The sequence below is a fragment of the Lissotriton vulgaris genome, chromosome 5 (genome assembly GCF_964263255.1).
Source record: "Lissotriton vulgaris chromosome 5, aLisVul1.2, whole genome shotgun sequence".
NCBI lineage: Eukaryota > Metazoa > Chordata > Amphibia > Caudata > Salamandridae > Lissotriton > Lissotriton vulgaris.
Window position 1 is genome coordinate 6,161,741 of NC_141693.1, and position 14,111 is coordinate 6,175,851.

General features: G+C 49.5%; 1 protein-coding gene across 3 annotated transcripts in view; it reads right to left on the minus strand.

The window, feature by feature from the left end:
• Window positions 1–3,420: 3,420 nt before the first annotated feature.
• Window positions 3,421–14,111, minus strand: part of HSD17B8 (hydroxysteroid 17-beta dehydrogenase 8) — a 170,752-nt gene continuing 160,061 nt past the window's right edge. For all 3 annotated transcript variants that reach the window (XM_086920646.1, XM_086920645.1, XM_086920644.1), the window contains 2 exons: window positions 12,895–12,969; window positions 3,421–3,742 (listed from right to left, as the gene is read on the minus strand). In XM_086920646.1, coding sequence (XP_086776772.1) covers window positions 3,726–3,742; window positions 12,895–12,969 — 92 coding nt within the window. In that variant the 3' untranslated portion in view covers window positions 3,421–3,725. The remainder of the gene's footprint in view (window positions 3,743–12,894; window positions 12,970–14,111) is intronic.

Sequence of the window (14,111 nt, forward strand, 5' to 3'; positions counted from 1 at the left end):
CTGGCCTCGCCGTTCTCCCCGACCGCCGCCACGGCGGTTTCCACGTCCGCCACCGTGCTGGATGGTAGTCTGCGGCCTGTGGCTGGCAGGACTTGTGGGGGCGCCCCTTCCTTGGCCACGAAAGGAGCAAAAGGCAGCCGTTTGCTGGCGCGGGCCATCATGCCGTCATGTCCATAAGGGTGTTCCGGACATCAGCCGAAAAGTTGGCGGACCTCAACCAGGCGTGGCGACGAGTCGCCACCGTCGTTGCCATCGCTCTGCCCAGTGAGTCCGTGGTATCCAGCCACACCGGATGGAATACAGTGCCGCATCTCAACCCTCCGCAAGGGCTTGGGCGAGTTTAGTTCAGACCCCCCTCCGGACATTGTGGCAGCACGTCCACGACCGTGTCCCATAGAGAGTGTGGGTGTAATTTCCCAAGAGGCACGCGGCGTTGAGTGACCGCAACCCCAAACCCAGGGAGAACACCTTTTTCCCGTATTGCTCATACCTCTTGGATTCCCGATCGGGGGAGCCGTCGGGAATGCGGTCTGGGAGTTAGAGGCCTGGATGACCAGGCTCTCGGGGGTGGGGTGGGTGGACAGGAAGCAAGGGTCGCCCGCAGCCGGGAGGTGGCGTCTGGCCACGTTCCTATCTACAGGCTGACCTGCAGCGGGCCTGGACCAAGTACCCAGAAGACGTCAGACAAGGCCTCATTAAACAGCAGCAGAGGCTCGGCCGAGCTTGCATGCGGTTTAAGGACCTCAGTGAGGAGGTTAGTCCTCATGCCCACGTCAACACCACACTATAGGCAGCTACCTCCTCCGTAGCCACGGTAGGAGGGGAGACAAAACCAGTGTCTGGCGAGGTGTCCAGACCACTGGTCTCCCCTAGCTCACCTGCCCAGTCCAGATAAGACTGGCACTCCTGTCCCAGAGGGTCCTCAGACCCCTCCCAATCCTCATCGCCACCCATCTCCTGAAACTCAGGACCAAAGGACGGGGGCGGGTCATAGAAGTAGAAATCTCCCATCGGCGTCGAGAGCGGTGCCGGCGCCTCTCCTGCGCCGGACCCGAATCGAGGGAGGAATCGGGGACGGCGCCGCCCGGAGGCGGCGCCGGAGGCGACACCCTGGGGGCCGGCGTCAGCGAGGTCGTAAGGTCGACCGGTGACGACCCGGAACCGGATCCTGTGGGGGCCTGTGGCACCGGGACCGAAGTCAGCGGCGGCGTCGGGACCGAAGCACCAGACGGCGTCGGAGCCAAAGCACCCGGCCCGCTGGGACCCCCAGTCGGGGCCACTGGGCCCGAAGGCGCCGCGGAGCCCGATGGAGGAGTGAGCGACCTCATGGCCGTGAGGAAGGCCTCGATCTCCTACGGCGTCGCGTTCTGCCCAGGGACCGACGGGTATGGAGCAGGCCGCGATGCCTGCGTCGGGGGGAGTCGAAAGAGCGATGACGCCTCTTCGACTTCTTGTGCTTACCCAAGGACTTCGAACCCGAAGACCGAGGACGACTCCCGGAGCTATGGTGGCTCCGACCCCGGGACGGGTCCCTCGACCTCCACGCGGACCAGGACCTCGAGCGGCGCGGGCCGACTGCTGGAGCTTGAGTCGCTTGCAGGACCGCTCCCGTCTAGCTTTAGACGTCAGGGCCCGGCAGTCGGAGTAGGCGTTGTCATCGTGGTCGAGGCCCATACAGTGAAGGCACCGGCGATGGGGGTCGGTAACCGACGTCAGTCGGTCGCAGTCGGCACAGGGTTTGAACCCGGGCATCCCTACCGGCACCGTCTGAGTCGATAAACTTCGAAAAATTAGCAAAAAAGATCGAAAAAGTTTAGTCAAAAATCGACTAAGGGTACCACTTTTTCCGGATCGGTGCTTGCTGGCGCGGAAAAAAGAAAAAAGTGTATAAGAACCGACGTCAGTGCTCGATGGCGGCATCTAATTACTCCGGCGATGTCATCCCGGCGCCAACGACGCCGACGACGGAGCCGCAGACGACGCCTACCGACGCGCAAGGGTACTGCTACGCAAAAGTTTCCGGATCCAGTCTGACGCCTGGGGATATTCTAAGGTAAGGAATCTAATACTAACCTGTTTCTTTCAGCTATACGCGTCTTGCAAGCTCCTGGCTAACCTGTTCCTGGACTTCCTTTCGAAGACGCGAGTCCCTTGCTCTCCATGCCACTGGAATCAAGCTATCCTGGCTGAAGAGGGGTGAAACCCTGAAACCGGTCCTAGGATGCTTGTTTCCAGTCCAGGGAGGTCCTGGCCTGGCAGTTCTGGCTGGCCTGTTCCCATTGGGCGCAGGGTCAAGACTGATTTGAATATGGCTGGGTTCAAACTTGAATGGCATAGTGAGCACAAAATGATGGATTTAGGCCCAGATCTCTGTACTGGGGTGAATGTATGACATTGTTCTGCATTCTGTCCATCAATAGTTCTTTTTGCCTTAGACACGCTCTCTTCCATCTCCGTGTCCATCTGTTTCTCCTTCCTCCTCCTCGCAGACACTTCCTTCCACACCTGGCCCTGCTGGTCTTGTTGAACGAGGACAGAGAGATTAATCTGGATAGGGCTGGGGTGTAGTGTTGCCAATACTCCTGGTAGTGTCACTGCTAAAGACAAGGCACTATGGGCCCAATTCACAGAACTAACTTAAGACAAAATCCTAAACTTACCACTTTTGGTATTCACAGAAGTTAGGATTTTGTCTTAAGTTTGTCTTAAGACAGACTTAAGACAGACTTAAGTTAGGATTTTGTCTCAAGTCTGTCTTAAGTCTATCTTAAGTTTGTCTTAAGACTAAATCCTAACTTCTGTGAATACCAAAAATAGTAAGTTTAGGATTTTGTCTTAAGTTAGTTCTGTGAATCGGGCCCAGGGTCAACTGACAAAAACCAGCAGTCACCTCAGTCCACAAGGAGGTTAGTACCTGCAGGAAGAACAGAGAGGCATTATTGATACTACCAAGCAGATCACTAGACCCACCCCAGTGACTCCACGTAGGACACAAAAGCTGCCCCCTGGAAGGTCACCGGGAACTGGAAACAACCAGGGGAAAAATACTGCTTCTAAAAGAAATAAAGTTGTGGATGGCACAGATGCTACAACAAGCTCTGGTCAGGGGAGCTCAAGGTGTCAAATCACCATAAGGGTGAGATATTTCTCAGTCCCTGGATAAAGCCTCTGCTGGACAAATAAAATATGCAGGAATTCTCCTGATATGGTTATAAGCATCAATGCAAAGGCACCTAGACATAAGTGTACAGAGTAGGGTCTCCACAAAATGTAGAAGTGAACACATGCACTCTGATTCACATTCAGTGACACATAGAAAGAAATACCTATTTGAACACAGACATGCAAGCAAAGACAGGGAGAGTTCCAGAAATCTGTATAGTACACATGCCAGTGTGAAATCATGACAGATGAAGAGGAGGGTGTATAAACGTCCTTTATTACTTCGCACATTTCCTGGCCGTTCGTCTGGACCCGTTGGCATTGATGGCCGGAGGGCCTTCTGGTTCCCTTAACACCCAGTCTTGGCGAGTCTGATCCTGGTCATTCCTTACCCGTGGCTCGGAGCCATAGCCGACGGGACCCTCTCAAATGTATTTTACTTTTGTACCCAGGCTTGGGACCACAGCCTTAGCGTCCAATCCATGATCACAAGTACGAATAAACCACCTCTCCTGGTATCCACGTGGAGTCGCAATGCACCTTTTGCCACAGTCAGAACCTGGCTACATGTAGAGGCCACCTGTGTGAAGCAAGGACAGAAAACTGCGTTCAATAAGAGACCTGGAACATTGGGGGAAAAGCGGCCATCTTCAACGTGTGGTTTCTCCAGGCTGTCTCATCGTTCTTGTCTAGCACCCTCTTTGATTTTCTCTTTCTCTAGCTCCAGCTCATCAATCCCTCTTGCACTTCAACTTCTTGGTACACAGTTTCCTAAAGATTTGTTGAGTGCTTAATGTGGGATTTTCCTCAACATCCTTTTCTGTGGACATCCATCTTCTGAAATTTAGCTTCCTGTTTGTGACTGTCCGGTCTGTCTTGAGCATATTGCTCAAGGTGCTTGTTTGTCTAACAATTACTACCTGTAACACTTTCCTTTATTTACCTTTTCTACCCAAGTTCCTGTTTCTCCAACACTGATTTCCTGCAACATATTTCTTGGTTTACCTCTTCCATCAACAAACTTCCAGCCTCTTCCAGTTTCTCCAACCCTGCCACTTTTAGTGAAGATGGTCTCTTACCCTCGTCCTTCAGCAAAGCTCTCTGGGGGAGGTCTGTCTGTCTGTCTCTCTCTCTCTCTCCCCCCTATTCAGCATCTCCATAACGCAAGGCAGTTTGCAAGAAACTCTCAAGACAGGCCCACTCCCCACCACAGGTTGTAAAGAAGGAAAGAACCCTACTGTAGACCCTGATGACCTCATCAACTACTGACCCATCACTCTCCTGCCATTCATTGGCAAGATCATTGAGAAGGCGGTCTATGTTCAGCTCCAAGTTCACATCAATGTTAACCATCTCCTGCACGACTTCAGTTCGGCTTCCGCTCATGGTGCAGCACGGACACCGCCCCTTGCAGATCATGGACAACGCTCTCCTGACCATAGATAAAGATGCCCCCGCCTCCTGATATCGCTGGACCTCTCTGCTGCCTTCTACACAGTCGGCCATCCCACCCTCAAACACACCCTGGAGTCTGAAATGCGATTCACCTGCAATGTCCTTCACTGGTCCTTCTTCTACCTTTCCAAGGCACACGTGTCTTCACGTGGGCCCCTCTGGGTCCCAAAAGATGCCCATTACCCGCAGAGACTCCCAGGGTTCTGTAGGGTCCCCTGCCACCTTCAACCTCTACATGGAGCCCGAGGGAGCTCTACTCACTAATAGAGACATGAAACTTCACCAGTATGCAGTCAATGCACAACTCGACTTGAAAGTCTCCTCTGCTTCAGACACCCGACGCCTCTGGCACGGCCTGCACGTTATCTAGAGCTGGACGTTCAACCTGTGTGAAGCTCAACACAACCAAGAAAGAATGTGCTTTATTTAATAACAATCATCAAGCAAACAATGGTTCTGTCGGAATTCAAAACAATTTCTTAGTTCAGTTAAATTATACTTAGTGCTTTTAGTGTATTTCACATTATTAATCATGGAAATACTCCATATGAAGAACACACACCACAATTTGTAGTTTTATCAAGGTTATTATTATTTTTGTCACCTTGCGTGAATTAATTCAAATATAAACACTGGGCTGTCCAAAAACAACTGAAATTACAATTAGGGTGAAGTGCTGAGGTGAGTGATAGTGATCAGTGAATAGGTGACTGTTCAGTGACACAATTACATGTAAATATATAAGATAACATCAGTCCAAAGTTCTACATTAGTAATCTCCAACAACACGATTACTCATTTTTACTGTTGGGACATAGTATGGACCGATTGATAATATCACGTCGACATTTCGACCCTATGTGCAGACTTATTAGCAACCGTATCGGGTCTTCTTCAGGACAAAAGAGAAGGACAACCTTGTATTATTGTAGATATGGATGCTTCTTCACGTAGCCTCTGGGGGCGGGGAGTCCACCCTCACCCTTGTAAGTATTTCTCAATTGGGATATCTTGACGTTATTTGGAGATTTCTTCACCATCCAGTGGAAAAATCGGGATTAAAGTGCCGCATTAGCGATCACTTGAGGAGCAGAACAGCAGGCGTCTGTGTCGGTCTATGGTCAGCTAAGGATTCGTAATACCGATTGAGAAATACTTACAAGGGTGAGGGTGGATACCCCGCCCCCAGAGGCTACGTGAAGAAGCCTTCATATCTACAATAATACAAGGTTGTCCTTCCCTTTTGTCCTGAAGAAGACCTGATACGGTTGCAAATAAGGGTCGAAATGTCGACGTGATATTATCAATCGGTCAATACTATGTCCCAACAGTAAAAATGAGTAATCGTGTTTTGGAGATTACTAATGTAAAACTTTGGACTGATGTTATCTTATATATTTACATGTAATTGTGTCACTGAACAGTCACCTAATCACTGATCACTATCACTCACCTCAGCACTTCACCCGAATTGTAATTTCAGTTGTTTTTGGACAGCCCAGTGTTTATATTTGAATTAATTCACGCAAGGTGACAAAAATAATAATAACCTTGATAAAACTGCAAATTGTGGTGTGTGTTCTTCATATGGAGTATTTCCATGATTAACAATGTGAAATACACTAAAAGCACTAAGTATAATTTAACTGAACTAAGAAAATGTTTTGAATTCCGACAGAACCATTGTTTGCTTGAAGCTTATTACCCAGGTTCTGAGGGCCACTGGGTCACCCCATTATAATTAATGGTTATTTAATAACAAGACGCAAGAAGTAGTAAAACCTGGCTCAATGGCATGAACCTTGACAGCTTCAAACCTCAACTTTCACCGAATGCCAAGTAACTTGGATTCGCCCTGAACACCAACCTCGCCCCCCAGGAACACAATGCCAAAAATGAAAGACAGCCCAGTGCCAGCTCTCTTGTCTACGGAAAGTGAAACAGTGTCTTCCAGAAAGTGACCAGAGTACTGCTGTTTAAGCCCTCGGCGCCCTCGCTTCTGGAGACGGGTAACATCCTGCTCTATGGACACTTATTGCTCGTCTCTGATGGAAGAGCATTGTATATGCCGAAGCACGTCCCATCCAGAGACTGGAGGAATCGATTCAGTCACCGCCGTCCAGGTGGAGCTACAGTGGCTCCCCTTGTCGGCCCGCACCATATTCAAAACCAGCGGCACCATTTACAGAGCCATCACGACCAGCACCATCTTCAAAACCAGATGCATCATTTACAGAGCCATCATCACCAGCACCATCTTCAAAACCATCTGCATCATTTACAGAGCCATCACGACCAGCATCATCTTCAAACCATCTGCATCATTTACAGAGCCATCACGACCAGCACCATCTTCAAACCAGCTGCATCATTGACAGGACCATCACGACCAGCACCATCTTCAGAACCATCTGCATCATTTACAGAGCCATCACTACCAGCACCATCTTCAAAACCATCTGCATCATTTACAGAGCCATCACGACCAGCATCATCTTCAAACCATCTGCATCATTTACAGAGCCATCACGACCAGCACCATCTTCAAACCAGCTGCATCATTGACAGGACCATCACGACCAGCACCATCTTCAAACCAGCTGCATCATTGACAGAACCATCACGGCCAGCACCATCTTTAAAACCACCTGCATGATTTACAGAGCCATCACCACCAGCACCATCTTCAAAACCATCAGCATCATTTACAGAGCCATCACGGCCAGCACCATCTACAGAACCATCAGCATCATTTACAGAGCCATCACGTCCAGCACCATCTTCAAACCAGCTGCATCATTGACAGGACCATCACGACCAGCACCATCTTCAAACCAGCTGCATCATTGACAGAACCATCACCACCAGCACCATCTTCAAACCAGCTGCATCATTTACAGAGCCATCACGCCCAGCACCATCTTCAAAACCATCTGCATCATTTACAGAGCCATCACGGCCAGCACCATCTTCAAACCCATCTGCATCATTTACAGAGCCATCACCACCAGCACCATCTTCAAACCACCTGCATCATTTACAGAGCCATCATGACCAGCACCATCTTCAAAACTACCTGCATCATTTACAGAGCCATCACGGCCAGCACCATCTTTAAAACCACCTACATGATTTACAGAGCCATCACCACCAGCACCAACTTCAAAACCATTGGCATAATTCACAGAGCCATCAAGACCAGAACCACCTTCAAACCACCCGCATCATTTACAGAGCCATCACGACCATCTTCAAAACGATCGACTTCATTCACAGAGCCATCACGACCAGAACCATCACCACCAGCACCATCTTCAAATCCATCTGCATCATTTAAAGAACCATCACGACCAGCACCATCTTCAAACCCATCTGCATCATTTACAGAGCCATCACGGCCAGCACCATCTTCAGAACCAGCTGCATCATTTACAGAGCCATCACCACCAGCACCATCTTCAAAACCATCAGCATCATTTACAGAGCCATCACGGCCAGCACCATCTACAGAACCATCAGCATCATTTACAGAGCCATCACGGCCAGCACCATCTTCAAAACCATCTGCATCATTTACAGAGCCATCACAAGCAGCACCATCTTCAGAACCACCTGCATCGTTTACAGAGCCATCACGACCAACACCATCTTCAAAACCATCTGCATCATTTACAGAGCCATCACCACCAGCACCATCTTCAGAACCACCTGCATCGTTTACAGAGCCATCACGACCAACACCATCTTCAAAACCATCTGCATCATTTACAGAGCCATCACAACCAGTACCATCTTCAAACCCATCTGCATCATTTACAGAGTCATCACCACCAGCACCATCTTTAAAACCACCTGCATCATTTACAGAGCCATCACCACCAGCACCAACTTCAAAACCATTGGCATCATTCACAGAGCCATCAAGACCAGAACCATCATCAAACCACCCGCATCATTTACAGAGCCATCATCACAACCAGCACCATCTTTAAAACCAGAGGCATCATTTACAGAGCCATCACTACCAGCACCATCTTCAGAACCATCTGCATCACTGACAGAGCCATCACAACCAGCACCATCTTCAAACCACCTGCATCATTAACAGAGCCATCACGACCAGCACCATTTTCAAACCAGCTGCATCATTGACAGAACCATCACCACCAGCACCATCTTCAAAACCATCTGCATCATTTACAGAGCCATCACGATCAGCACCACCTTCAAAACCATCTGCATCATTTACAGAGCCATCACCACCAGCACATCTTCACAACCATCTGCATCATTGACAGAGCCATCACGACCAGCACCATCTTCAAACCACCTGCATCATTGACAGAGCCATCACGACCAGCACCATTTTCAAAAGCATCTGCATCATTTACAGAGCCATCACCACCAGCACCATCTTCAAAACCATTGGCATCATTCACAGAGCCATCAAGACCAGAACCATCTTCAAAACCATCTGCATCATTTACAGAGCCATCACGATCAGCACCACCTTCAAAACCATCTGCATCATTTACAGAGCCATCAGCACCAGCACCATCTTCAAAACCATCTGCATCATTTACAGAGCCATCACGATCAGCACCACCTTCAAAACCATCTGCATCATTTACAGAGCCATCACGACCAGCACCATCTTTAAATCCAGCGGCATCATTTACAGAGCCATCACTACCAGCACCATCTTCAGAACCATCTGCATCATTGACAGAGCCATCACAACCAGCACCATCTTCAAACCACCTGCATCATTGACAGAGCCATCACGACCAGCACCATTTTCAAACCAGCTGCATCATTGACAGAACCATCACCACCAGCACCATCTTCAAAACCATCTGCATCACTTACAGAGACATCCCGATCAGCACCACCTTCAAAACCATCTGCATCATTTACAGAGCCATCACGACCAGCACATCTTCAGAACCATCTGCATCATTGACAGAGCCATCACGACCAGCACCATCTTCAAACCACCTGCATCATTGACAGAGCCATCACGACCAGCACCATTTTCAAAAGCATCTGCATCATTTACAGAGCCATCACGACCAGCACCATCTGCATCATTTACAGAGCCATCACAACCAGCACATCTTCAGAACCATCTGCATCATTGACAGAGCCATCACGACCAGCACCATCTTCAAACCACCCGCATCATTTACAGAGCCATCACGATCAGCACCACCTTCAAAAACATCTGCATAATTTACAGAGCCATCACCACCAGCACCATCTTCGAACCACCTGCATCATTGACAGAGCCATCACGACCAGCACCATTTTCAAACCAGCTGCATCATTGACAGAACCATCACCACCAGCACCATCTTCAAACCAGCTGCATCATTTACAGAGCCATCACCACCAGCACCATCTTTAAAACCATCTGCATCATTTACAGAGCCATCACCACCAGCATCATCTTCAAAGCCATCTGCATCATTTACAGAGCCATCACGACCAGCACCATCTTGAAAACCATCTGCATCACTTACAGAGCCATCACGACCAGCACCATCTTCAAAGCCATCTGCATCCTTTACAGAGCCATCACGACCAGCACCATCTTCAAAACCATCTGCATCATTTACAGAGCCATCACCACCAGCACCATCTTCAAAACCAGCGGCATCATTTACAGAGCCATCACCACCAGCACCATCTTAAAACCATCTGCATCATTGACAGAGCCATCACCACCAGCACCATCTTAAAACCATCTGCATCATTGACAGAGCCATCACGACCAGCACCATCTTAAAACCAGCTGCATCATTGACAGAGCCATCACCACCAGCACCATCTTGAAAACCATCTGCATCATTTACAGAGCCATCACCACCAGCACCATCTTCAAAACCATCAGCATCATTTACAGAGCCATCACCACCAGCACCATCTTCAAAACCATCTGCATCATTTGCAGAGCCATCACGGCCAGCACCATCTTCAGAACCATCAGCATCATTTACAGGGCCATCACGGCCATCACCATGTTCAAAACCATCTGCATCATTTACAGAGCCATCACCACCAGCACCATCTTCAAAACCATCAGCATCATTTACAGAGCCATCACGGCCAGCACCATCTTCAGAACCATCAGCATCATTTACAGGGCCATCACGGCCATCACCATGTTCAAAACCATCTGCATCATTTACAGAGCCATCACCACCAGCACCAACTTCAAAACCATTGGCATCATTTACAGAGCCATCACGACCAGCACCATCTTCAAAACCATCTGCATCATTTGCAGAGCCATCACCACCAGCACCATCTTCAAAACCATCAGCATCATTTACAGAGCCATCACCACCAGCACCATCTTCAAACCAGCTGCATCATTGACAGAGCCATCACCACCAGCACCATCTTCAAAACCATCTGCATCATTTGCAGAGCCATCACCACCAGCACCATCTTCAAAACCATCAGCATCATTTACAGAGCCATCACGACCAGCACCATCTTCAAAACCATCTGCATCATTGACAGAGCCATCACTGCCAGCACCATCTTCAAAACCAGCTGCATCATTGACAGAGCCATCACCACCAGCACCATCTTCAAAACCACCTGCATCATTTACAGAGCCATCACCACCAGCACCATCTTCAAAACCATCTGCATCATTGACAGAGCCATCACTGCCAGCACCATCTTCAAAACCATCAGCATCATTTACAGAGCCATCACGACCAGCACCATCTTCAAACCAGCTGCATCATTGACAGAGCCATCACCACCAGCACCATCTTCAAACCAGCTGCATCATTTCCAGAGCCATCACGGCCAGCACCATCTTAAAACCATCTGCATCATTGACAGAGCCATCACCACCAGCACCATCTTAAAACCATCTGCATCATTTACAGAGCCATCACCACCAGCACCATCTTAAAACCATCTGCATCATTGACAGAGCCATCACCACCAGCACCATCTTCAAAACCACCTGCATCATTTACAGAGCCATCACCACCAGCACCATCTTAAAACCATCTGCATCATTGACAGAGCCATCACCACCAGCACCATCTTCAAAACCAGCGGCATCATTTACAGAGCCATCACCACCAGCACCATCTTAAAACCATCTGCATCATTGACAGAGCCATCACGACCAGCACCATCTTAAAACCAGCTGCATCATTGACAGAGCCATCACCACCAGCACCATCTTCAAAACCAGCGGCATCATTGACAGAGCCATCACCACCAGCACCATCTTAAAACCACCTGCATCATTTACAGAGCCATCACGACCAGCACCATCTTAAAACCATCTGCATCATTGACAGAGCCATCACCACCAGCACCATCTTAAAACCAGCTGCATCATTTACAGAGCCATCACGACCAGCACCATCTTAAAACCAGCTGCATCATTGACAGAGCCATCACCACCAGCACCATCTTAAAACCAGCTGCATCATTGACAGAGCCATCACCACCAGCACCATCTTAAAACCAGCTGCATCATTGACAGAGCCATCACCACCAGCACCATTTTCAAAACCACCTGCATCATTTACAGAGCCATCACGACCAGCACCATCTTCAAAACCAGCGGCATCATTGACAGAGCCATCACGGCCAGCACCATTTTCAAACCAGCGGCATCATTGACAGAGCCATCACCACCAGCACCATCTTAAAACCAGCGGCATCATTGACAGAGCCATCACCACCAGCACCACCAGCACCCCGCTTACAGACAGGACCAGCAGCATCTCTGGTGGCTCTCGGCACACCTCAGCCGCGACACCCTCCGACTGCAGACTAAGACGCGTCCAATAAAGGTGGCCTGCTGTTTCTTTCTATGCACCCAGGATCTGGAACAACGCCCCACTGTGTAGTATGGATCCTTGAAATGAAACATCACATATTCCAAGTTGGATTTAAAGGCGATATCCACCAGGACCGACCTAACGCTGCTGCACTTCACCAAAGAGTTGAAGACTCCCCTCAATAAAGATCTCTACATCACAAGCATTAACCAGCCACAAACTAGCTCCCTCGTCCATCACTGGTTGGCTCTGAGCTGGCCTTTGACCCTGTGCACCGCTCCACTGCCTTTGGGTAGGTTTACGCTGCATAAATATCACATCCATACATCACACACACGCTGGAGCCGGTGAGAAACACTGAAACCATCAAACCGAGCAATTCAAGCTGCTGCGGCCCCCTCTGCAGGGCTCTGCTGCCCTCCGGCGGCCACTGGCGGGACTGCGCCGTACGTACCTGTCACCTCTATGCAGGCGCCGGTGATGTAGGCGCTGTCATCCGAGGCCAGGAAGGCGCAGACATCGGCCACATCTGGAAGCAGAGAGGATCATGGGTAAGTACTGGCTCACATGTGCAGGATTCTCACCATGGTGACGGTCGCATGTCCTCTTTATTGGCAAAACTGAAATCTACTCTAACTTTCTAACTGTGCAATCATTGAAGCAAACAGGGTCACGATTGGTCGCATCAATGATCGCGCACACACCCTCTGCTCACTTTGAGAAGCTTTCGGGAGGTCTGGAGTAAAGCTTCTCAAACTGTAAAGCAGACTGTTTGTTTCTGGGTCTACTCCAATCCTTCAGGCAGCCACGGACACTACAGGTGCGCGGCGACGCGCGCACTGCGAGAAGCATAGATGTTTTTATTTTTATCTTTCATTTGTTTGACATGTTTTTTCCCCAGGCTGCGGCCAGGAGACGCGAACTGCGAGCCCGGAGCCGCTGAAGCCACGTGCTGCCTTCAGTGAACGAGAGCTGTGCCCACGAGTGACTATCAAAGGAAAGTAAAACCGTATTTCGCTTGTTGAGCGCTCCCTTCACAACAGCAACGCCATCCGATGGCGGCTCTCCCAGTGTGGCGCCCTCTTGTGGCGCCTGATAGAGCGGAGCACACTGGCTTTACACGAGCACCAGGCATACACGCCCACATTACAGATGCATTCTCCATTTCAAGTGTATTTTATCAAGCATTTACAATGCAACGGTCTCACCTTTGCAAAAGTTAGAGCTATTGGCATTGTAAATGACATTTTTATGTATGTGTTGGTTTTGAAAACAGATTCATAAATGGCATTGTCGTTTACAATGCCAATAGCTTAATCTCTCGCAAATGCAAGACCTATTGCATTTGCACCTACACAGAGCCACACACACAGAGCCCCCCACACACACAGAGCCACACACACCACACACATACACAGAGCCACACACACACACAGAGCCACACACACACAGAGCCACACACACACAGAGCCACACACACACAGAGCCACACACAGGGCCACACACACACCGAGCCACACACACACAGAGCCACACACAGAGCCACACACACAGCCACACACACACAAAGCCACACTCACAGAGCCACACTCACAGAGCCACACTCACAGAGCCACACACACACACACACACACAGAGCTACACACACACACACACAGAGCCACACACACA